This window comes from Pieris napi, chromosome 24 (genome assembly GCF_905475465.1).
Source record: "Pieris napi chromosome 24, ilPieNapi1.2, whole genome shotgun sequence".
Lineage (NCBI taxonomy): Eukaryota > Metazoa > Arthropoda > Insecta > Lepidoptera > Pieridae > Pieris > Pieris napi.
The window spans coordinates 998,155-1,023,727 of record NC_062257.1 but is presented as its reverse complement, the minus strand read 5'-3'; the positions used below and the strand labels follow the sequence as shown (position 1 = coordinate 1,023,727).

The 25,573-nt window shown below is 35.0% G+C and overlaps 1 protein-coding gene across 1 annotated transcript in view; it reads right to left on the bottom strand.

Moving 5' to 3' along the window:
* The window catches only part of LOC125061744 (heparan-sulfate 6-O-sulfotransferase 2), a 121,275-nt gene that overhangs the window by 9,207 nt on the left and 86,495 nt on the right, over nucleotides 1–25,573 (bottom strand). The window contains exons 4-6 of the mRNA XM_047667327.1: nucleotides 7,222–7,347; nucleotides 3,296–3,378; nucleotides 742–986 (exon numbers count right to left, since the gene is read on the bottom strand). Of these exons, the coding sequence (XP_047523283.1) occupies nucleotides 742–986; nucleotides 3,296–3,378; nucleotides 7,222–7,347 (454 nt within the window). The remainder of the gene's footprint in view (nucleotides 1–741; nucleotides 987–3,295; nucleotides 3,379–7,221; nucleotides 7,348–25,573) is intronic.

Below are 25,573 nucleotides of genomic sequence, written 5' to 3'. Positions count from 1 at the left end.
GACCGCCGATGCGAAAACCGCTGTGTGAGTTCGAAAAGTGAGTTACAGAATCGCAGGGCTGAACAGAAAAAGCGTCTTATTCGGATATTTATTTATTTTTTAATTAACAAATACTTAGTTTTTAATCAATAAATACGGAAACTATATCATATACATTCATTTTTTGAGCAGTCTTGGCGTAGTGGCTTCAGCGCGCGACTCTCATACCTGAGGTCGTAGGTTCGATCCCCGGCTGTTCACCAATGGAATTTATATCTATGTGCGCATTTAACATTTACTCGAAAGGTTCAGAAGGAAAACACCGTAAGGAAACCGACATGTCTTAGACCCAAAAAATCGACGGCGTGTGTCAGGCACTGGAGGCTGATCACCTACTTGCCTATTAGATTTAAAAATGATCATGAAACAGATTTAGAAATCTAAGGCCAAGACCTAAAGAGGTTGTAGCGCCACTGATTTATTTTAATTTTTTTTTACAATTCATTTTTTTAAAATACAATTTTTTATGAACTTAATTTTTAATAATTTTTCCTTGTAATTATTTATTCTTACATATTAAATGTTGTACTCCAGCCGTGTATAAAAGAGATTAACACAAAACTACTGAACGAGTTATATATTTTAAACCTTATTAAAGTGGTTATGGTTTTATGTAAATATAGTAAACGTCGAAAATGTTTGCTCCAAAACTGCGGCCGACATAAAAATCTAGTTAAATCTACAGCCAGTTAAAAAACATACCTTCTGAAACTCAGTCAGGCCGAAATATGCCATCGCAGCCAAATTTCGTTTTGCGGACGCCAGGAGGACCCTATCCGTATCAGCTGTTCTATGTCGCAGGGTGCCATTGTAACATCCGACGAGGGCCAAATCTGCCAACATTCTTGTTTGTCGGTTGTTGGCCAAGTTCCACGAGCAGGCAGTAAATTCTTCCAATGTTACACCGCGCCAAGAATCGCCATTGTAACATGAGGGTACTTCCGATGCTGTGGGATAAAAGTTAATTTTGAAGGTAGGCAAAAAGTTCGTTGGCTTTTTTTTGTAGAAATTGATTTGATATGTTGAATACTAGCTGACCCGGCAAACGTTGTTTTGCCATGTATATTATTTCTAGGAAACATTTTTTTTAATAAAAATAACTATCTACTGTAATAAAAATAGGGGTTGATCATAGAGGGGTGAAAATTGAGGGTTGTATGTGTTTTTTAATGCCACATGATAAAAAAAATCCAAACAATAAAAAAATATCTGTGTGGGCAGCCCTTATCACTTAGGGGTTTGAAAGATAGATAGTCGCCGATTCTCAGACTTACTGAATATGCATAAAAAAATTCATAAGAATCGGTCGAACCGTTTCAGAGGAGTATGGGAACGAACATTGTGACACGAAAATTTTATATATTAACCTTTGAGAACGATTTTTATAGTACGATTCGTCTTTCAATATAGGCTTCAGTTTCGGCGATTACCTCTTATCACGAGGGGACTCTTTGTATTGAAGAACTCGTAAATCCGACAAATATCCGCGAATACACAATGTAAATACATAATTATATAAAGAAAATAATAATAGCAAATAAACACTGCAAGATTTCCTAAATGATTCGGCGAATGGTTTCTATGAAGTTGCTGAAAATATCCACCGAGTAATTTTTTTATCACAGTATGTAAATACATATGTCAAGCATAACATAATTACTTCCCTTTCAGTTCCCATATTCCATTAACATAGACAATAGAATTTGTAGTTGACAATATCGCTTCCTGTAATACTCATTGTACTAACAAGCTTTGAATATATAATATTGAACGACGCGTTCTAACACATTTATAGTGGATGACAAAACATGTCAGACTGATCAGGGGTACTGGATTCCCTCTGCCCCACATGGGGAACATAGAGGAGAAGTCAGTAGCTATGGTGTATATTAACTTTTACCTGGAATTAAAACTAGGTACAAGATTCAGAACAGGGGGAAAACGGGCCGGGCTTTTTTAAGAATAATAGAAATAGCCACTTCTTTCTTGCGTCTTTATCCTACTGTGTAACATTATTGCTTAGCGTAAAAAAACGTGTATTATGTACACACATTAGAAGTTATAGGTACTTCTTTTGCGTAACAAGATAAAAATCTTTTCAAAAAATTTATTTTACGTTTGTATAAAAACCGACACTAACAAAAAAAACTAAAATGTTGACTATAGTTAACTACAGGGTGTCGGTTTTTTGTGACGGTGTCCGTGTCCGTAATCGTCCGTACCGCGCGTATCGTAATTTTTCCCTAACGCGCCAAGTAAGTATAACTTCAAAAACAGTCAAATCTTTCCTCTTCATAATATTATATATTAAGTACTATATATGTAGTAATATACTATACTATGCTTCTCTAGAATTACATATATTAAGCTAAAATATGGTTTATCACCACATTTCAAGCAAAATACATATGATTTTGTAGTTTAAACTTTTTCATAAATTTTTATTAGATTTGATGTTAGATATATTGAAAAGCTATGTACTAGAGGATGCCATGTTTACAAGAGATTCGTTTCCGTTATGTATAAGTATGATAGATAGCTACAACATATAAACGTAATTTGTCGAAATAAATTATTTGTATGTTAAAAATGACATTTTAGTTTAAAAACTAATTTTTCATCTATTTTTATGAGATTTTTTTATGTAATAGGAGATTCATCTGATGTTAAGTGATACCGCCCATAGGCACTCACATTGCCAGAAGGCAAGTTGCCGGCCTATTAAGAATTGGTGCACTCTTTTCTTGAAGGACCCTAAGTCGAATTGGTTCGGAAATACTTCAGTGGGCAGCTGGTTTGATGGTGTATATTCAAAAGCTATATAATAGAGGATGCTATATTGTATTTGTTTTTACAACAAACTCCCAAGCGAAATTAGAGTATTATCACTAAATAAATTCAACGAAATTAAACGAAAATTAATCAATAAAGCTTTTTATAAATTTGAGGAATACTTAAATGATCCTATTCCTTGGGATTGATTTGCTCCAGTTCAAACAATTTGTATGACAATACTTGGCGATTAAAAAGTGTGGCGGAAAGTTTCTTGCCAGTTCTTCTTACCCGCTCTACGCTCTTGACTTGCGAACTGGTAGTAAATGTAAATTTACAATTAATTTAACTTGACAATTCATAAGTGTACTTGTTTACCTACATGAATAAAGATATTTTGAGTTTGAGTTTAACATGAGACTCATGATTTGTATATATGAATAGCTACAACATAAATTTGTCATCATACATAGAATACTCTTACCAGATGCTGTCCTTCCCTGGCACCAGTGGCGGGAGCCCTTCCATGTTGCTCCACGCTTCACGTGCCGGTATTCCGATAAATACCTGAAAACAATCCATACAGCTCAATTGTTAAAGACATAAATAATCTTATATATAAAAATGAAACCCGTTTTCCGTTGTCACGACATAACATGGAAACGGCTTGACCGATTTGTCCGATTTTTTTTTATAATATTCCTTGAAGTACGAGGATGGTTCTTACGGAGAGAAAAATAAAAAAAATTGAGAGAAAAAGTCTTAAAACAACACTTCTATATTCCCATACAAAATATTCGTAATACTTAATACTTAAAAGTCAATTTGAACTTTAATACCATATCATAAAGTTCAAATGTTAGTGGAGGGGTTCCGGGAAGGTAAATTTTTATTTTTTGACATAATGTATTTGTTGTCTTATCAACTTTATTTTTTTAGAATAGCGAATAGCAAAATAAGTATTTAAAAAATATAAAGAATCGACTGTTAGGCGGTACGATGTTCGCCAGGCCAGCTAGTAGTTTAAAAAAACTAGAACACACGCTTTTTAAGCACATTAAACTAAAAAGTGAAAAATAATTCCTAATTTAGGCTGAAAATGGTAATGAACAAAAAATACTGGTAATATTGTGAAAAAGCGTGGGGCGCTCGATAGACGAAAAATATGACACAGAGGCATATTTTCACTTTTTAGTTTGATGTGCTCTAAAAGCGTGTGTTCTAGTTTCCTTAAACTATCTATTATTTATTATTAATTTTTTAGTTAATTTTTTTTATTTTTTTTATTTTTTTTTTCGGATTATTGCATTGTCATCGATCTTTGACAGGTGCGCAAAGTTTGAATTAAAGCTGTCCGTTAAAAGTGGGTAAAAATCGAGTCCGATGTATGTGTGTGCGATGGCAAGCTTTCATAATTAAATAAGATGCTCCTACTTCGCCCAGCCTGCTGGCTGATGGTAAGCGTTTTATGACTCTTTGTTTAAGTAGAACTGCAGTTCCTAATAGAGTTTCTTGGGCAGTTCTTCTCGCTCTTTGTTCTTTATTGAACGAGCTCAATGCTTAATTCTTTTTTACACGCTTTATATTAGCTTCACCTGTATGTATGTATGTATGTATGTATGTAACCGACTCCTTCGGACTCGATTTTGACCCACTTTTAACGGACAGATTTAATTCAAACTTGACAATGCAATAATCCGAAAAAAAATGAAAAAATAAAAAAAAAATTAACTAAAAAAGAAATAATAGTTTAAAAAAACTAAAAAAACACGCTTTTAAAGCACATCAAACTAAAAAATGAAAAATAATTCCTAATTTAGGCTGAAAATGGTAATGAACAAAAAATACTGGTAATATTGATGTGCTTTAATAGCGTGTTTTTTAGTTTTTTTTAACTATTATTTATTAAATAATAACGTTGATAAGAGCACTGCTGTTTCAGCGTGCGGCTCTCATTTGAGGCCGTAGGTTCGATGCCCAGCCGTGCACCAAAGGACCTTCTGTCTGCATGCTCTCTCGTGCAGTGAAGGAAAACGTGACGAGTATTAAATATAAAAAGTCGAAGGCATTTGTCATGCAGAGAATCACCTACTTGCTTATTAAGAAAAATAAATGATCACGTAATAGATACAGAAATCTAAGGAAACCTTTGGGTTGTAGCGCCATTTTTGTTTATTTCATTTGTTCAAGTTAAGAGGCTCAGTAGCTGCCAGTTGAGGGGTTGTAGCGCTGATAATACAGACATATTTTAAACGTTTAAACTTTTGAAAGGATATAATTGAATTTCAGTTAGAAGTTTATTGTGTATTTAGACAAGGGTTGTAAAGTGACATGACAAGCTGTTAATATTGTCTCAAAGTAATCTACATAATATTCGTATTACCTACAGCTATCATAAATTACACAAGTCAACAAAAAAAATAATTTTTTTTGAGTCTGTTATTTAGTGAATATTTTCTGATTGTATACATCGAAAAAGAAGCAGAAACTCTATTTATAATAAATAAAGTTTGCTTTTGTACCTTTACACAATGTATATACAATACAATGTAAATAGAGCTCTTTCATAAAAAATAAATTTCGTTGTAGTAAATACAAAAGCAAACTTTAATAGATAAAAATATTTTTTCTTTAATTAGTTAGGCATAAGTAATCAAAATCATAGGTACAGAACGCAGACTCAAAATTCGTGTTGACCCGTGTTATATATGACAAAAATCAATTATACTAAAGATATAGCCAAACATGAAAAACATGATATGGTGTGATTACGTCAACAGTAATTATTTTAGCGTTTTTCTTTAAATGTGTAATAAGGGTTAAGTTAATCAAAGACAGTAATTTTTTTTGTTTTTTTTTTTTTAAAGACAATTCACACCAATTGATCTAGTCCCATGCTAAGCTGGTGAAGCTTGTGTTATGGGTACTAGGCAACGGATATACATACATATTATAGATAGATATACATATAAATACATATTTAAACACCCAAGACCTAAGAACAACACCAAATGCTCATCACATCGATGTTCGCCTCAGCCGGGGATCGAACCCGGGACCCATGGATTCGCAGTCAGGGGTACTAACCACTAGACCAATGAGTCGTCAATTATTTACTTGTTTACACCTATTACCCACACATTGTCTATGCTTGAAAACGAAATGCATTTTCGTTTTCAAGCATAGACAACAAAAAAATTAATACGTTTATGTACTATATTATTTTTGAGAGCTTTGCTTACTTTTGCTTTTGCTTTTGCTTTTGAACGGCCCCAATGGACTGCATGTGCCCTTTTTAACTTTAACAATAATAAACAAATGGGCATGGACAAATGGCCTCAGATTTCTGTATTTGTTTCATGATCATTTGTTAATCTAATAAGCAAGTAGGTGATCAGCCTCTTGTGCCTGACAAATGTCGCCTTTTTGGATCTAAGGCAAGCCGATTTTCTCACGATGTTTTCCGTCACTATTCGAGCGAATGTTAAATGCGCACAAAGAAACTCCATTGGGGCAAGCCGCACGCTTGAAATCAATTATTATTATTATTAAATCTAAAACATGACAGTCACGGTAATAAGGAGAGAAGAAAAAGTAAGGTTTACAGAGTATGGCTGATGGCTCATAAATTAATTTTTTATTAGTCTAAGTAATTATTATTTCACCAATTTAAAGTATTTCTTCACCATTATATATGTCAACGTAAAATTGTAAAAACCGTTAGATTGTAATCTATCTCGCGAGATTATAAACTTTCGAAAGATTGTGAACCTCAGCTTACTAACTTAGTTATCATTCAAACTTCTTTGGTCAATTACAGATTAATTTTACTTCCCAACAATTTCATATAACTACCGAATAATAATACGTTAAATTGTAAGCAGTTCGTTGAGGTTCACAATCTTTCGACAGTTTATAATCTCGCGAGATAGATTACAATCTAACGGTGTTTACAATTTTACGGTGACATATACAAAATGTAACAGGGAGTGATTTAATTTAGTTCTATTATGTTATGTTATATTTAAGGACCACACTATTGTATTAGGTTAGCCTGTAAAGATATGTGGAGAAAATAAAAATAAATAAATAAATACTAAGTTTTGAATGTGTGTTTTATTTTAACAGTTTTCGCAAGAGGACTGGCGTAGTTATGTTTTTTATTAAAACCAATGATTTTATTAATCCTGTGTTCAAATGCCAACGGATGACGGCTTTTGTAACTAAACTACAGATGGCGCCAACTCATTGCGAACAAGCGAAACGCGTCGTCAATTCTTCTTTTGTTTTACACTCTCTTCTCTTGCTGACATGGACTGTTGTATCCTACATCTTGCAGCCTAAATTAGGTTAGCCTGTAAAGATAGTGATGTGGAGAGAAAATAAATAAAAGTTTATACAACAACACACCTGGACACAGGTTCCCTTAGGAGCGTTATATAGAAATACCGCCTGTGCACGGCAGAACCTTCGTGCCTGTCAAGTTCTCCACCAACGCAGGCTGTCAGCTCGGTGAAATCTGCATGAAGACCACATCTGTGAACAACGATATAACTTTTAAATACAATTTTGAAGTGAAACTTCTTTAGGCGCATGAGGGTAATTTTTTTACGAATAAAACGCAATAATACTATTAGCTGCATATCATGTGCAGCGTTTTTGTCGAAGAAAAGGGAGAGAGCGATTGAGACCAATTTAGAGAGGGTGAGAAAAGGCGAACGTAGCATGAAGCAAATAGCCATGGAGCGAGAGAAGGGAGCAAGCAAGTGAGAAAGATCGAGAGAGAGAGAGAGCGAACGTCGCATTATGCACAGTGCCATAGAGCGAGAGGATAATGACACGAACTTACATTGCATATTTTGTTAATCATAATGTTTTAGTCACAACAATACCAGTAGAAATCGCGTCGAATAATTCTCCGAGTCATTGGTCTAGTGGTTAGTACCCCTGACTGCGAATCCATGGGTCCCGGGTTCGATCCCCGGCTGAGACGAACATCGATGTGATGAGCATTTGGTGTTGTGCTTAGGTCTTGGGTGTTTAAATATGTATTTATATGTCTATATATCTAAAATATGTATGTATATCCGTTGCCTAGTACCCATAACACAAGCTTCACCAGCTTAGCATGGGACTAGGTCAATTGTTGTGAATTGTCTTTAAAAAAAAAAAAATTTGAATACACATCTCAGGGTCTCTATATGACAAGCTATTAAATTATAATGTAAATATCGAAGACATAAATTAAAAAGTTAAATTTATAATTTGTATTAATTTTCGACACTTAATATTTTAATGACAATTAAATTCATTAAATTCCTAACATATCTTGCTTTTTCCTTCCCTCTAAGTCTCGGAAATCTAAAGTTTTAGATAAATCGCCATTTTGTTGGGCCAACGTGGCGGAATACAATATTAATTCAAAGCAAATCGGGCGGAACTGATCTAAACGGTTTAAACTAATATCCTGTGATTAATTGCACCAAAGATTATTAAACTGGGATATATGTATTTATATATGTAATAGGCAAATCGTCAGAAGGTTCACCTGATGTTAAGTGATACCGACGCCCATGGACACTTACTTTGCCAAAAGGCCCGCAAGTGCGTTGCCGGCCTTTTAAGAATTAACAATCTTCAAGGACCCTAAGTCGTATTGGTTCGGAAATACAGCTGTGGGCAGCTGGTTCCACATAGTGGGTTTTGTTTGTTTATTTTTATGGCACCCCTTCATAATAGCCTATCAGGCACACGATCAGGTAGAACTGTGGCCGAGAAGCAAGGTAGCAAAGGAGTGTCAAATCTCCCCTTTGGGGCCGATCAAGTATTACGTAAGCACTAATGGGGGGGTCTTAGATTTTCTTATATGGTGATTACGTCAACAGTAATTATTTACTTTTTTACACATATTACCCTCATTGTCTATGCTTGAAAACGAAATACATTTTCGAGGATTCCTACAAAAAAAATTAATACGTTTTTGTACTATTATTTTTGAGAGCTTTGCTTACTTTTGCTGACAAGAGGAGGAGAGGGGGGGTGTGTGTGTGTGTGTGTGTTGAAATAGAATAAATCTACAATTATTTTAGCAACACATTGAAGTTTCATTCGTCATATATATGACAAATTTATTCATATTACATAAACTCCATATGATAAAGTCCTTATTAGTATGTCGACCTATTAAAAACTAGTTTTATTATACAACTGCATATAAATGCTCCATTATATATTTATCTAGAATTAATGGAAATAAATACTCTTCAGAAATGTAGTGCGACTGTAAAGAAGACTTTCAACCAATCACTTAGCTAACTTAATGGAGTATTATATATCGCTATTCCCTTCCAATAGCTTGCATAAAATACACATGACGTTCCCACGACATATGGTATGCAAACTTGTTTTGCGAACCGTAAGATATATTCCGTTTGAACTCTTTGTTCATCTTCCCGTTCATTGCGTACGAAAAACAATAACAAGTGTCGGCCACGCCCATTCCAAAGTTCCATTTTTAAATGTTTACTTGTGTCCTATCCTGTTCCTTCATATTACACGCTTTATATTAGCTTCACCTGTATGTATGTAACCGACTCCTTCGGACTCGATTTTGACCCACTTTTAACGGACAGATTTAATTCAAACTTTGCGCACCTGTCAAAGATCGATGACAATGCAATAATCCGAAAAAAAAATAAAAAAAATTTAACTAAACAATAAAAAATAAATAATAGTTTAAAAAATCTAAAAAACACGCTTTTAAAGCACATCAAACTAAAAAGTGAAAAATAATTCCTAATTTAGGCTGAAAATGGTAATGAACAAAAAATACTGGTATTATTGTGAAAAAGCGTGGGGCGCTCTGTGCCATATTTTTCGTCTAAAGAGCAACCCACGCCTTTATTATACAAACTATTATTTATTTAAATAGTTACTTGTGTCTTATCCTGTTCCTTCATATTTGTATTCAGAAACGCCTAGGCGAATGTAGCGCCACCAAACGGTCAATAATGTAATTAAAAATCAGATACAGTGTCAACTGTCACATACTTTTCTTGGCTGGTAAGAGCGTCGCTGTCATGGATATTAGTATTGCCAGTAAATAAAATTAACCATAAGGGGAATAATTTGAAGTCAGGCTAACTTAATAATGTATTGAAATGTCTTAATAAAACAATGTATACTAGTATCTAGAAAATACAGTTCTAGGCTTAAATAAATGTGACACAAACTTAGGAATAACTGATATGATAGGTTTAGGAATAAAAATAAATACATTTTATTTGGATTATATTTTTATATGTAATAGGATATAAAAATATATGTGGGTAATATATCGTAGTAAGAGAACTGCCATTCAGGGGCCGTTCAAGTATTATGTAAGCAGATTTACTGCAACTTGTTCCGCCCCCCCCCCCCCCCCCTCCTCCTCCTCTTGTCAGCAAAAGTAAGCAAACCTCTCAAAAATAACAGTACATAAACGTATTTTTTTAGATTTGAAGGATTCGTTTCGTTTCGTTCTTTTTTTTTATGGCTCTGGCACGATTTGTGCATTAGCCAGCGTCAAGTATAGGATTTTTTTTATAATTCGTGAGTAGAAATTCGACCGTGTCCTCCATGTACGGTTTAGGCACTCGCCCGGTACCGCACAACCCTCCCAAAGGCCGAGAACAAATTTAAATTAAATTAAAACTTGCCCTCGAACCGGGAATCGAACCCGGTACCCCTCACCTAATAAGACCGCTAGGCTATGAGGCCCCTGAATGATATCTTATTTTCATTTCTAAACTGTTCTAGTGTATCAGGTTTATAAATTACGCATAATTTGTGCATATAATCACCACTGGTTCACCTTCAGACTGTGTGGCGTCTACACGCGTGGGCGAGATACCTGTTCATAAATACTATAAATCTGATTTAGTTAAATATTTCTTAAAATACCGGCAACGCACTAGCGAGCCTTCTTGCAATGTGAGTGTTTATGGGTATGCACATCAGTTGAGCCAAGTGTTACCAACTCGAATTTTGTCGAGTAGGCAGATACAATTTCAAAAGTTGGTAGTTTCCAACCATCTTCAATTCGAAAAGTTGGTACATCTACCTAACTAACTATAATTTCGAGTTTTATATAAATTCCTACCCTAAGATTGATTGATGCCTTTAAATCATTACTTTTTTCTTAAAAAAGTAATCACTAATAATATTATAGTAAAAAAAAGAAAATTTACTAAAAAAATTGGCAACATTCATTAAAAAATCAAAGCATGTTATGAATTGAAGAGATCAATCTAACATAATCTACTTGACAATGGGGGCCGAAAACTGAAATGCTTAATCCAACCTGCATATTCTGGTTGAGAAAAATCCTAAAAGTTGTTAGATCTACCTACAAGTTGTTAGATCTACCTACAAGTTGCTAGATTTACCTAAAAAGTTGGTAGATCTACCTAAAAGTTAGTAGAGTTGGTAACACTGGTTGAGCCCCCTGCCCATTTGCCCCCTGTTACATATACAAATAAAATATAAAGACAGCTATGTTGACCTAGTGAGCGAGCCTCCCAATCCTAAGGTCCTGCATTAATGGCGAATGATAGAATAAAATAAAATCCTTAAAAAATATTACAGTTTTATGTGCCATGAATTAGAATTTCTAAAATTCTTATTCCCATAATAATGTACATTATTCTTAATTGTTCACTTAAGAAACTTAAATGATAGGTTTTAGGAATGACTAGGAAATTGTTAACGAAACACAGAAAATAAATTCTCAAAACATAAAATGAAATTTAAATTACAAAAATTTAATAAATTTTCGAACTTAACAATCCAATTGTTCTAAATTTTCTTTAAAACTCAATCATCATTAAGCCAGCGTTGGTATGAAACATTTTCGTTCGACAAAAAAAAATCGTGGTGGTGGTTCGTGGGTAATTTTTTTATGGAACGTCACGAAGATGTGCAGCGTTTTTGTGGAAGAAAAGGGAGAGAGCGATTGAGAGATAGTGAGAAGACCTTTATGAAATTTATAAAATATTAGTAGGTATTTTATTTTTTATGTAAAATATTTTATTGAAATCTCAAATGACTAATTATAAATCAAAATGCCAAGCCGTTTTTATTATGGAGGAAATAAATTTATAATTTGTTTTAATCTTCGACACTTTTAATATTTTAATGACAATTAAATTAATTAAATTAACCTAACATATCTTTTCCCTCCCTCTAATTCTCGGAAATCTAAAGTTTAAGATTTGTATAAATATCAACAAGACTTAAAAATTAGTTTGCCAAAGAAGTTTTACTCCTGAATTGTGTACTTTGTACGCACGCACTTTTTTTTATTAACACTTTACACAGAAATATAATACAATTGACATAATTAAATAAAAAGAAGGGCAACTTAGCCTTATCGCTTTCAAGCGATATCTTCCAGGCACTGTGAGAAAAAAAATTAGATAACGTAAGCAAGAAGTGCAAAAATACATTAAGATATATAGTTATTAAGGTAAAACTAAACAAAGCAATTAAAACATATAGTGTACAGTGTTCAGGACAATATTAAAAAAAGGAAACGATATATACTTTTATATTTTTAGTACGTGCTTTCTTGTATGTTGAAGACTCTCCTTTGAAGGTGTGTCAGTAATTTAATTACATTACATTCTCTTGCAACTAACGAACGCACAGAAGTAGCATACAAAGCTACATATTACAATTGTCCTTTGACTAAAATTATTTAAGGGAATGGTATGTGTTAAGTCAAATATGTTAATTATTGATATTGAAGGACTTACGGTCGTAAATATATTGTTAAACAAAATAATTAAAAATAAAGAAATTTTCATTTCATATTTTGTATATAATATAATTTTTTTTTACATGGGGGCTAAAACGGGCAGGAGGTTTATCTGATGTTAAGTGATACCGCCGCCCATTGACACTCTCAATTTCCCCTTACTAGACTATCTAAAGTTAGTAATTATTTTTTGGAAAAAAGGATACTCTTCTTTAATAAAATCCCAGAGGCTCTTTTATCTCTGCCTTTTAATAAATTTAAGAAATGTATTAAAGAAAAGCTGTGTAAATAGGCTTACTATAAAGTTAACGATTATCTAGTTGATAAAAGGGCCTGGGACTAGTGCTAGACAGGCTACTTCTAATTAATTAGCGATCTTTCTTTTAAAATAAGTGTTGTTTGATGATTTGCTATTTTAAAAGAGTACCGAGAGTTTTTTACACCGGCTTTTTCTCTCGGCCTACTCTGTCTTCTTTTCCGATGAGTAGGGATGTCTACAAATTCAAATTTAATGACGTGGAATAAGTGATACCTGTATCTTATGTTCCATAATAATCATATATATATTTTTTTCAATGCCAGAGGACTAGTACCAGCCTTTTTAATGATGGGTAGTTGGTACCTCTTGGCTTTACCAACAAGTATCAGGCACAGAAGGCTGATCATCTACTTGCTTATTAATATCATAAAACAGGTACAAAGGCCGAGAATTGTAGTTGGTTTTTTATTTGCGCTGTCAAACGAACTTTAGCTTTATAGTCTGTGTTCGACGCAAAATAACATCCAAATATTGTTTTCTGTCTCATTAAATTTTGTGCCCACATTACACCCATATTTGATGCTGAAATTAATAGACCCCATTGTGTAATTCGAGGCGCATAGAGCATTAAATTAAAATGATTTAATGAGAATTTCCCCTAACCTTAATTTTATATCAAATTTCATAAATGTTCCATTGTTGTATAGTAAGCTAATAGGCTGTTTGTTGATATAAATTGTAGAGTTTTGAGTATAAAAATTAATCATTTTATTAGGGATTTTGTGGTAAATTTATTGTTATTTTATAGGGTCCTACAAGAAAAGAGCACCAATTTTTAAATGCGAGCCTTCTGGCAAGTGCGTACTAATTTTTAAAAGGCAACAACACACTTCTGGCAAGGTGACTCCATGGGCGGTATCACTGAACATCAATTCATTACTTACACTACTAACTTTTACTAATATTATTAATATTCTCTACTAAGTATCATTACATTCCATTTCTTTCTTTTCTTGCGGCTGAGGCGCAAACTGCTGTGGTCTCTGGCAGAATGACCAGCGCTGTGGAACAGTCTCCTCCTCAGCATTATGCCAGGGCCATACAACCACAGCACACACGCATCACACACTTAAAACGAACCTTGTTCTTTAAAGGACAAAAAAATTGTTATCTCTCATTATTTTTTCTTTTTTTCTTTGATTATTGTTATTATGTGTGTGTGTGTGTGTGTGTGTTTTTGTTAGTAATAAATGTTATGTCTTATGTCTAATGTCTAATTGAGCCTTCTGTCCCTGTTCTAAAAAAAAACAATACAATTTATTTTATGATCCATAATCCGTGATACCGTATAGATACATGCTTACTTTGAAATAGCCGCACCTCATTTAACGGCGATTTTATTTACGACTAGCAGCCCATCCCGGCTTCTCACGAGTGACTTTTTGTAGATATTGATAATAATTTATATTGTGGAACATCTTTTTGTTCTATCATCAATAGTTTTCGCAGCGCATGCAATGAAAGATTTTATAGGCATTTTTTTACACCTTGGGTAACATAACATTTTTGGAGGGATCCTTATTTTTTTCTTGCAATTAAAATATCCTATATTAATCAATGATAATGTAGCATTCAAATGGTGAAAGAATTTTTAAAATCAGTTCAGTACTTTTTGAGCCATTTCGTTACAAACATAAAAAAATCAGTAGCACTACAACCTCTTCAGATTTCTGAATGTTTCACGATCATTTTCTAAATCTAAAAGGCAAGTAGGTGATCAGCCTCCAGTGCCTGACACACGCCGTCGACTTTTTGGGTCTAAGACATGTCGGTTTCCTCACGATGTTTTCCTTCACCGTTCGAGCAAATGTTAAATGCGCACATACACTTGGCGTCAAAAAAATCGCACCTTTCTTAAAATTCGTGTCAATCGATTATAACTTCTAAGATCCTTCCTGTACCCTATCATTATTAGTATCATTTAAAAGCTCAATTAATAAGCTTAAAAAAAAATAATCATTTGTTTACGTAAAGTCAAAAACCACAAATCGCCAGCACTTTGATTAAAAAGTGGCGATGTACGCATTTGGAGGCTCACTAATTGTACCACCCTGGACGCGTATAAAACGAGGGGGTAAAAGTCAATTATGGGTTATTCGCTATCCAGACGTCACAGAGGTCACACCTGAAGAACTTCGACAGTAAAAAACCCAGTGAAAATGGATACCATGGCAGAAGAAGCAGCTCAAGTGGAGGCCCTACCTCAAACCGGACTACGGCAGGTTGAAGTTGCTCGGCAACTGAAAATCAGCTGATTTCGAGTGCAACGGGTATTCCAACGGTTCCAAGAGACTGGAGGTTACATCTGGAGGACTGGAGGAGACATGGATCCGGCAGACGTCGCTGCACTACCGTCAGAGATGTTCGCTACTTTTTTCGACGTCTTTGCGGAACCGCTTCTCCAACGCTGTGGAGCTGCAGCAGTGGCTTCGAGCTACTCGAAGGACAGCAGACAGCGTCTCCACTACCAAAAGAAGGCTGTGAGAGAAGAATTTTCTGCCCCGGAGAGCTGCTACAGGCCCCCAATTGACTGCCATCCACCGGACGAACAGGAAGCGATTTTACGAAACGCACGTGCCGTGGACATTCGACCAGTGGAGGAATGTCCTGTTCTCCGACGAAACCCGAGTGTGCCTGTACACCTTAGACATGGGTGAGAGAGTCTACAGGCGACCAGGGGAGCGTTTCACACCAGCCTGCACCGTGGAAACCGTCGGGTATGGAGGAGGATCCTGCATGTTCTAGGGCAGCATTTCTATCGACGGCAAAACAGACCTCGTGTGCGTCTCCAGAGCTGGAGATGGTCGCGGCCAGGGGTCTCTGACTACCCACCGGTATATCACCGACATTTTGGAGGAGCTTGTGGTCCCATGTGCAGGTTTTGTCGGCGCCAAATTCGAGTTCATGCACGACTACGCCCGGTGCCACACAGCCTTGATTGTCAAGGACTACCTACGTCGAAGGTTATGGACTGGTCAGCAAGAAGCCCAGACCTCAATCCTATCGAGCAACTCTGGGACGAGCTGAAACGGCGAGTTTGGGCCCGTAATCCAGCTTCTGCCACTCTCGATGAGTTTCGAGATGCCGTCATCGAGGAGTGGGACAATATTCCCCAGGAACACGTCGTGACGCTCATCAGGTCCATGACTGGCCGCTTGGAAGCGGGCCGGAGGGCTAGAGGAGGCAACACTAGGTTTTAAGACTAATTTTTAATTATTGTTATTGTTTATTTTTAATTTTTGTATTGTTCATTTTCTTTGTAATTTTGATCAGAATACACATTGTTTCACATTTTCCCAGAATTTTCTTTTTTTATGGGGGTGGTTACCAATTTCCTTCCGTTTTCAAATAAGGGATTTCATTAGCTTTCAAATGATACTAATAATGATAGGGTACAGGAAGGATCTTCGGAGTTATAATCGCTTGACACGAATTTTAGAAAAGGTGCGATTTTTTTGACGCCGAGTGTAGAAAGAAAGTCCATTGGTGCACAGCCGGGGATCGAACCTACGACCTCAGGCATGAGAGTCGCACGCTGAAGCCACTAGGCCAACACTGCTGGTTACAAACATAGTTACATACAAATCTTTCCTCTTTATAATATTACTATAGATTGTCGTACAACCAAAGCTGTAGACAATTTGTTGAATACTTGATCCATTTATTAAGAAATGAGGGGACAGCTAAAAATAACGAGCGGTGAGAACTTTTGCGACTCTCAGCAGATGAATTCAACAATTTGCAAATTGTACTTGACGTCACAAATAATTTGGGTTGTTTAAAAAGAGGGTACAATGAGAGGGCACTTATATTTCTATATTTATTAAGAGGAACAATTTGTTTGCATTGAATAGGGTGTCTACAGGACTTATTTGAAAAATTCTTTCATCATTAGAACCCACTGTTATCCGTGATGCATAGGCTATATATTCAATCAAACTAGCTGCTGTAGTCTAGCAGAATGACCAGCGCTGTGGAACACCTCTACTCCACAGCATAATGTTGAGTTTTAGTTATAACCGATTCACACACATTTAATACACTTAAAATATATCATATTTGTTTAAGTTTCTCCCATAACTTATTGTTATTTTTCTTTTTTTATTATTATTATTATTATTATTATTTTGTGTGTTTCGTTTGAAAAATTGTATATCTATGTGTGTCTATTCCATAAAGTTATGATTCTGTTCATGATAGTGTAACTCAAGGTATGAAAAATACCAATAAATATTCCTAATTAACTGCGAAAACTACTGACAATAGACCAGTGTTCAACAGTTTTAAAGAAGACATCTACAAAAGGGGCAGGAGGTTAACCTGATGGTGAGTGATACCGCCGGCATGGACACTAGCAATGCTAGAGAACTGGCGAGTGCGTTGCTGGCTTTTAAAGAATTGGTACGCTCCTATCATGAACGACCCTAAGTCTAATTGGTTCGGAAATACTTCAGCGGGAAGCTGGTTCCACATAGTGGTGACGCGCAGCAAAAACTGCCTTAAAAACACTCAGTTGCGAAACGACAGACATCGAGGTGATACGGGTGGAATTTCGTAATCTTCCTCGACGTCCGATGATGAAACTCAGCTGCAGGTATTAATCCGAACAACTCCTTTGAATACTCCATGGTAAATGCGATAGAAGATACAGAGTGACCCACATCTCTACACTAGGGATCAAGCCGCTTGGAGAGGGATTGGTCGTCGACGATTCGAACCGCTTTCGTTGAATATGGTCAAGTGGAAGGGGCTGGTACAGCCTTGCGATTCTGTAACTCACTTTTTGAATGATTTGGCATTCTGATAAATAATAAACTACAAGCTCCCACCTTTTCAGAATGCTAAATCATAAAATGACTGCTTCACGACTGATTTGAGAGCGACCGCCGATGCGAAAACCGCTGTGTGAGTTCGAAAAGTGAATTACAGAATCGCAGGGCTGTATGTACTCCATGCGGGCCCGAATATAAAAATTTTAAGCACTTGGTTCGGAAATATCTGAACTAAAGTTATTTTATATCTTCATAATATAGTGATCAAAGATCGTCCCTAGACTAAATATATTATGACAATCGCCTAAGGCTCTATAGGATTTACAGTCTTGGGTTATTGCCCATTTAGAACATGTCCGCCCGAACAATACCGCTAAATATATGTTATTACTAGTATGTAGATCTTATTCTACCAACTACGAGATTGCGGTGCAGGAAAATAATAGTTTGGGAAAACCAAAAGTGCACGCCTCATAGCGGTCATTCACATTTAAAATCCTAAAACAAAAACTCAAGTTTAAAAAAAAAATGAAAATGAATGATTGAAAAAAAACAATTAACTCTATGGTGAGGAAAATACACAGTCGTATTTTAGTTTTTTACAAATTATAATTGGAATCAGCCCAGGGTATAACTTTATATAATAAGAAAAAAAGTATTCTGGTACGATAAATTTTTCGACCAATTTCTCTGCCACATACATGGATCCATAAACACAGACTGACGGACGTCCAAGAATGATTGATTTTAATGTTATTATTTACTATGTTAAACAAAATAATTGTTCATAAAAAATACCATATGTGCTTGATAGATTATTTAACTCGATTTTAGTGCACTCATATTATCCTGTAAGTGTTATATCAGTGAGAAAAAAGTCATTCAAGTTTCGAAAGACTGGATTTTTTGACATGTCGAGAGTAGAGCACTGCGAGAGACGTGCAATAAACGGCTCAAATATTAAAGTCTTTGGGAGCGTTCAAGTAGTACGTAACGAATTTTTTTCTATTTGTAAAACGTTACGATACGGGGCGGGGATTAAATAACGCGTTATTGTTAATATTATTTTCGCCTTTTAGTACTTTACACCATATAATGGTAACTAGATATAGATAAAACGAGGTATAGATATAGATAAAACGTTACGGCGCGTTACATGGGGTGTGTGTGTGTGTGTGTGTGTGGGTGTGTGGGTGTGGGTGTGGGTGTGTGTGGGTGTGGGTGTGAACGGTCCCTTAGCGCCAAGACTTACTTTCATATGTCAGTGACAGTGACAGCTTCCGCATAGAGTAAATAATTGACATATAATAATAACTTATAGTTTATTTTTTATATCTATTTAGATTCAGCTTGGTAATTCTATAATTGTTCAGTGTAACTTATAATTTTATTTTTGTTGATTTGGTAATTTGCAATTTACGCTACATATGATTATTTTTAGTTTTTCCCTTACTAGGTTTGCCTGGCAAAGATCGCTTGTTAACGATAAGGCCGCCTGTTATTTGATTTGCTTTTAATTTAACGGAATATAAATATCTAATAAGACACAAATGAAAATGAACGAGATGTATTATTATTCTATACATTTTAGTATTTGAATTAAAAATTTATCACAGCTATATATTTAAAATGCATTGCGTGAACTACTCAAAAGATATGTTTCAAGATAGTGTTGGCACTTCGCCATATCGGAAACTCAGCTAACCAGTTCTTTAACAATAGCAAATTTTCAAGTTGCGGACGGAGTTTCCAAAGATATCACACAAAAGTACAACAAAATATTACCTACCCACACACGGAGCAATTTTATAAACTACCTCTATTTTTAAACATATTATAAATCTTGGTATAAGTATAATTAGTTAAATAACGTCTTATTTACTTCAATAGTTTAAAAGTCGCTTTTTGCTGTTCCATTAAAAAAAAATATCTACCCGCAACTGTAATAAAATAAATTTTTAAACAATCATCAATTTTAAGAAATATTAAATTATTTAAAACTTATAATAAATCTTTAAAAAAGCTTCTTTTTGATCATTTTTTCCTGTCTCGTAATTAGCTACTACTTATATATATTTATTATTGTGACTCAGTTAACCTTTTGGCATTTAAATCTTTTGTTTATACATATTTTTATTTATTATTTTTATTTTTACTTTATTTTATTTTAGTTATAGTTAGGTACGTGTTATTTTGAGTTTTTTTTTTGTTAATTCGGTATGCTCCTCTTGTGTTTTACCCTCTGTAGGTGTTTTTTTTGTTATTGTTCCACATTATGGTTGCCTGGAAGAAATCGCTTGTTAGCGATAAGGCCGCCCGTTGCCTTATAACTTATGTAAGCTGCTTTTTAATTTTATTTTTTAATATGTATGTTTTTGTATAAGGTAATAAAGTATAAGTAAATAAATAATATATTTTTTTATAATATTATAGTGGGTCTACAGGTTCCAAGCAAGAATCTTTTGGATGTACCGCCCGCACACGCAAACTTTGTTAGCAAGGCGCTACTCACGCGATTCATGTAATGAATGAGATTTCTATCGGGGACCTATTTGTTTGTACTTTGGCCGAGTTCACAAGAGCTGCTAACTATGATATAACATCTAGGTATACATTATTTTGAATTTTAATTGTACAGTTTAAGTGTATTATTGAGTAGTTCCATCGTATTTATAACTAACTATCAATACATAGATAGAATAATCTTTGGCTGTGTTTGCGACGACGCTATTTCGCGTATTCGCTTCAATGAACAACTTAAAAACATCCTTGACGACGCCCTCATCGCCAATTCATAACAACAGGCTCAAATGGTACATGTGCACCGAATGGCGGACGACAGAACCCCAAACTCCTTACTGAACTCACAACCTGGTGGCAAAAGAAAACCCGGTAGACCGAGGCTGCGTTGATGGGATAGAGTTGTCAAGGACCTCGAAACAATGGGGGTTCAAAGTTGGACGCAAGAAGCACTAAATAGATTGCAATGGGGAATAATTGAGGAGGATAAGGCCCACAAGGGGCTGTATAAGTGAATAACCATTGATGATGATAATGATAAAAAAAATCAGTGGCGCTTCAACCTCTTTAGGTCTTGGCCTCAGATTTCTGAATCTATTTCATAATCATTTTTAAATCTAATAGGCAAGTAGGTGATCAGCCTTCTGTGAGCACGGCGTCGACTTTTTGGGTCTAAGGCAAGCCGGTTTCCTCACGATGTTTTCCTTAACCGTTCGAGCAAATGTTTAATGCGCACATAGACAGTCCATTGGTACACAGCCGGGGATCGAACCTACGACCTCAGGTATGAGAGTCGCACGCTGAGCCACTAGGCCAACACTGCTACTGACGATGATGATAGATACAATAATTATGTGAGAAATAAATAAACATTAGATATCCTGCCCGTTTGCCCTCCATTCTATAAAAGCCTCCAAATCATTTTGTACGTTCAAAGCCCCTGTAGAACACATAATTTTGATATTCCATATAGATTTGAACGATTTACATGTAACATGCATTAAAATTTGTTATCAGAGCGAGGAAATTGGCTGTCCAGTCCAAACATTGATCGATAGACCGCAAATGTCAACAGGTTTTTTGTCAGTCACTTAACGAATGGACTGTCAAATTGTTTTTTAAATGTGCTATAGATAAAAGTGTCATGTCAGCCTTTTAAAAGCTCGTTTATTAATCTATATAATTAAACATTAATCGCAAAATTGCTAAGAGCAAAACTCGAAGACGGCTGGACAAATCGAGTATTTTTTTCCCATGAACTCTGATGAAGGTTTTTATTGAGAGAAAATATTCCAGGTTGGTATGTAGCTACTAAAAAGGTAGGCTAAGTAAAATCAAATTAAAAAGAAGTTCCCTTCAGCTAGTAAAATAATAAAATGTAAGCAACTGGCGGTGATTATTAATATTATAGAACTCATCTGATGTTAAGTGATACATGCCCATGGACACTCAATGCTAGAGATCGCGAGTGCCAGCCTTTTAAGAATTACGCTCTGTTTTTGAAGGACTCTAAGTCGAATCGGTTCGGAAATACTTCAGTGGGCAGTTGGTTCCACATAGTGTGCAAAAACGCTGCTCAGTTGTGGAACGACGGACGTCGAGGAATGGAATTTCGTATTCAGCCTCGACGTCTGGTGGTGATAAGAATCCCTAGGAATTTAGTTAAAGCCTTGCGAATGCGAAATCGAAGAGTGTCAGAAGACGTACCTTTATAAGATCATATGGGATGTTAATATAGTTATTGATCACCGCATCAGAAAGATTTAAAAATGTTCTTATTACATTCTAAACTATTGAATTAGACGCTTTTTCTGAACAAGAACTGGCTTTTTGGTTGTCTCGCCCAATTTTCTCGCCGTAAAACCTTCCTCAGAGTTCAAGGAATAAATAAAATACTCGAATCCGTCCAGCCGTTTTCATGCTTTGCGCTTAGCAACATATTGCAATTCATTTTAGGTTTTAACAGTCACATTATCGCACTGGATAATGGGACCGTTAAATATAGCCTATGTCACGGATTTAATGGTCTTTTGGGTTCAATCCGTTGGCGAACCCCATGCGCATATATTTGTCATAGTTGTAGAATAGTGACGGATCTGACAAATAGTAAACTTTACAGGGCAGCCATTTCAAAATAATATAATCATATTAGTTTTTGTCATAACTCATATTCTGTTAATAAGAAAATTGGCGTACAAGCAAACAAAAGGGTTTGTTTTGAAACAAAATAAAAATAATTACATTAAATTACACAGTTTTCTAGAAAAAACACATGTTTCTATCAAATCCGTCACTTTACCGACTGATTAATTTAAAAGTCATGGATATTTTTTTTAGTGTAGCCGTAATATTTACTCAATGTAGTATTTAAATATGATAAAAAGTGGATTCTCGTGTATGGTAGGAGACTCTGGGTGTCCAGCCCGACAATCTCCGCGTCAAGTCTAACATCCATGGCACCTGCTGTCGCTATTTTCACCTTTGAAAGAAGCATTCTAATGGTAAAGGAATTGCTTCCTCTTCATAACATTATTAATACATAAATTAAGCTGTCACGGAATCTTAAAAGGAGTAATAACTTATCCATAGCGCATACCTGCATCATGAGCACACCCCACACACCCTCACGTACATACCCACACACACCATCACACAACACAGCCGAATTGGGTATTACTTAGTTAAATGTGGACCGGGCACATGACGAGAGGCGAGAGACCGGTTGAAATGGACAAAAATAATTACAGAATGGCTACCACGCGATGGAAAAAGGAAAAGAGGAAGACAGAGCAAGACATGGGCTGACGATATAAAGAGAATAGGATGCACAACTTGGACAAGAAGAGCTAACATCAGAAAAGAATGGAAGCAGCTGCAAGAGGCCTATATGTCACAGGACACGCTGACTACCTAAAACGGGTCAAGTGATGCATTAGAATTAAGATTTTTATGTAACTTAAATAAGTGTTTATATAATATAATACTTGGTGTCAGCAATAAAGGCTTAGTAATAAATACAGAGTAAAATCTATATAACGCAATGGCGTTATCTATATAACCAATGGTTATAATGAAAAACTCTCTATAACGTAAAAATGAGTTAAATTTATTTGTTTTAACCCAATACCTGTAGTGACATCATATTCAATCATATATTAATTACTTGTGTGTAGTAAATAGTAATCATAACTGTTTGCTTAATTTGTAATATTTTTCATGTTCATTAGTCTAGATCCAACCATTGGACTTGCGCTCGTAATAAATCTTAATATATATAAATTACGTGTCACGTTATTTGTCCGCGATGGACTCCTAAACTACTTAACCGATTTGAAATTAAATTTGCACACCGTGTGCAGTTTGATCCAACTTAAAAGATAGGATAGCTTACATCTTTATTTATAGCCGCAATATTATTTTATTGCAGATTATTTGTTTAATATTTGAGAGTCACAATTCTAACAGATGGCGCTGTGTTGAAAGTGCCAACGTTTCAAATAACCTACAATTTAATAGCATTACCACCAAAAAAGCATGGTGATCCCCATGACTGGTGTTCTCCTACCGTTTCCCTCGAATAGTTTACTACTATTTAATATAACAAAAAAACATAGCCACAACAACGCTTGGCCGAGTCTGCTAGTTAAATATATTTCTTTATTGAGTTTTTAATAACAGTAAAACAAAGGTAGGACATATCTAATGATTCCATCCGTCCTACAAAGTTCTTACATACCGATTCATTAATACTTCCCTCTCCCTATAACGAAACCTCTCTATAGCGAATGATATTGCTCGGTCTATATTCCAACTTTGGCTATATGATTAGTATAATTATATTGTTATATGTTAGCTGTACGAGTACGAAATAAATATAGATATCCTTAAAAAGTTAAAAAACAGAAATCATTAGGGACACATTTATAACACCGAACCAAAAACGCCGATCGGGAGATATAATTGTCGTGTCAAATCTTCCGTGTCCCAAGTGTCAGATTGACAGCTGACAGTGACAAATGACATTTGCTTCCGGGTTGAATAAAACTTTGCGCAAGCAATAGCTCTTGGGAGTTTTAGTTTTAACTATATTTCCTGTGATATTTGAATGGGATTTTGTTAGCACGCACGTGAAAATGTTCTATGTTTGCCCAAAATATCACTGAACCCAGACTTTATATCGGGATGGGGGCCGTTCAAGTATTACGCACTATAGTGGGGAGGGGTCTTTGATTTTCTTATTTGGTGATTAGGTCAACAGTAATTATTTATACGCTTTACATTAGCTTCACCTGTATGTATGTATGTATGTAACCGACTCCTTCGGACTCGATTTTGACCCACTTTTAACGGACAGATTTAATTCAAACATTGCGCACCTGTCAAAGATCGATGACAATGCAATAATCCGAAAAAAAAATGAAAAAAAATAAAAAAAATTACCAAAAAATAAATAACAGTTTAAAAAAAATAAAAAACAGCTTTTAAAGCACATCAAACTAAAAAGTGAAAAATAATTCCTAATTTAGGCTGAAAATGGTAATGAACAAAAAATACTGGTATTATTGTGAAAAAGCGTGGGGAGCTCTGTGCCATATTTTTCGTCTATCGAGCAATTTTAGTTTGATGTGCTTTAAAAACGTGTTTTTTAGTTTTTTTAAACTATTATATACACCATATTTTAATTTTTTCATTATATTATTTTACTTTATAAAACCTAGAATATAGGCTTTAAATGTTGTTTCTTTTGTATTCACATGTGAGTGAATAATTTGTAAATAAATCTTTTGTATTCACAGAGAAACGCAGTTGCGCCTTATTTATTCCCAGTATAAGCGATTAATACTATTATATGTATTGTATTCCACCTGTGGCTATATCTTATAATTGTTTTTGTAGTATATAATTTATGTTAGCTGTATTGCGAAATAAATAAAGCACAAATATAGGTTTTACATAACGCGATTATTATGTAGATGACCTTGAGGCAATATTAACCACTTGTCATGTCACTTTACGACCCTTGTCTAAATACACAATAAACTTCTAACTGAAATACATTTATACCCTTTCATAAGTTTAATAGTTCATAATATTTATGTATAATATATTACATCAGCACCCTGTACCCCTGTAACCCAACCCCACACCTGATCTGAACAGATTATTATATAATTTTGGTTGGAGCTCCCAATTGTAACTTGTAGTATATAGAAAATATATTTTTTTTAATATTAATTAAAATACTCTGGACTGAAATTTGCTAGGCAACCCAGTTTACAGGAGGCTCATATGAAGTGATTTGTCTTGCCTTTTTGATTGAGAAATGATCATGAAACATACAAAAATCTGAGGCTC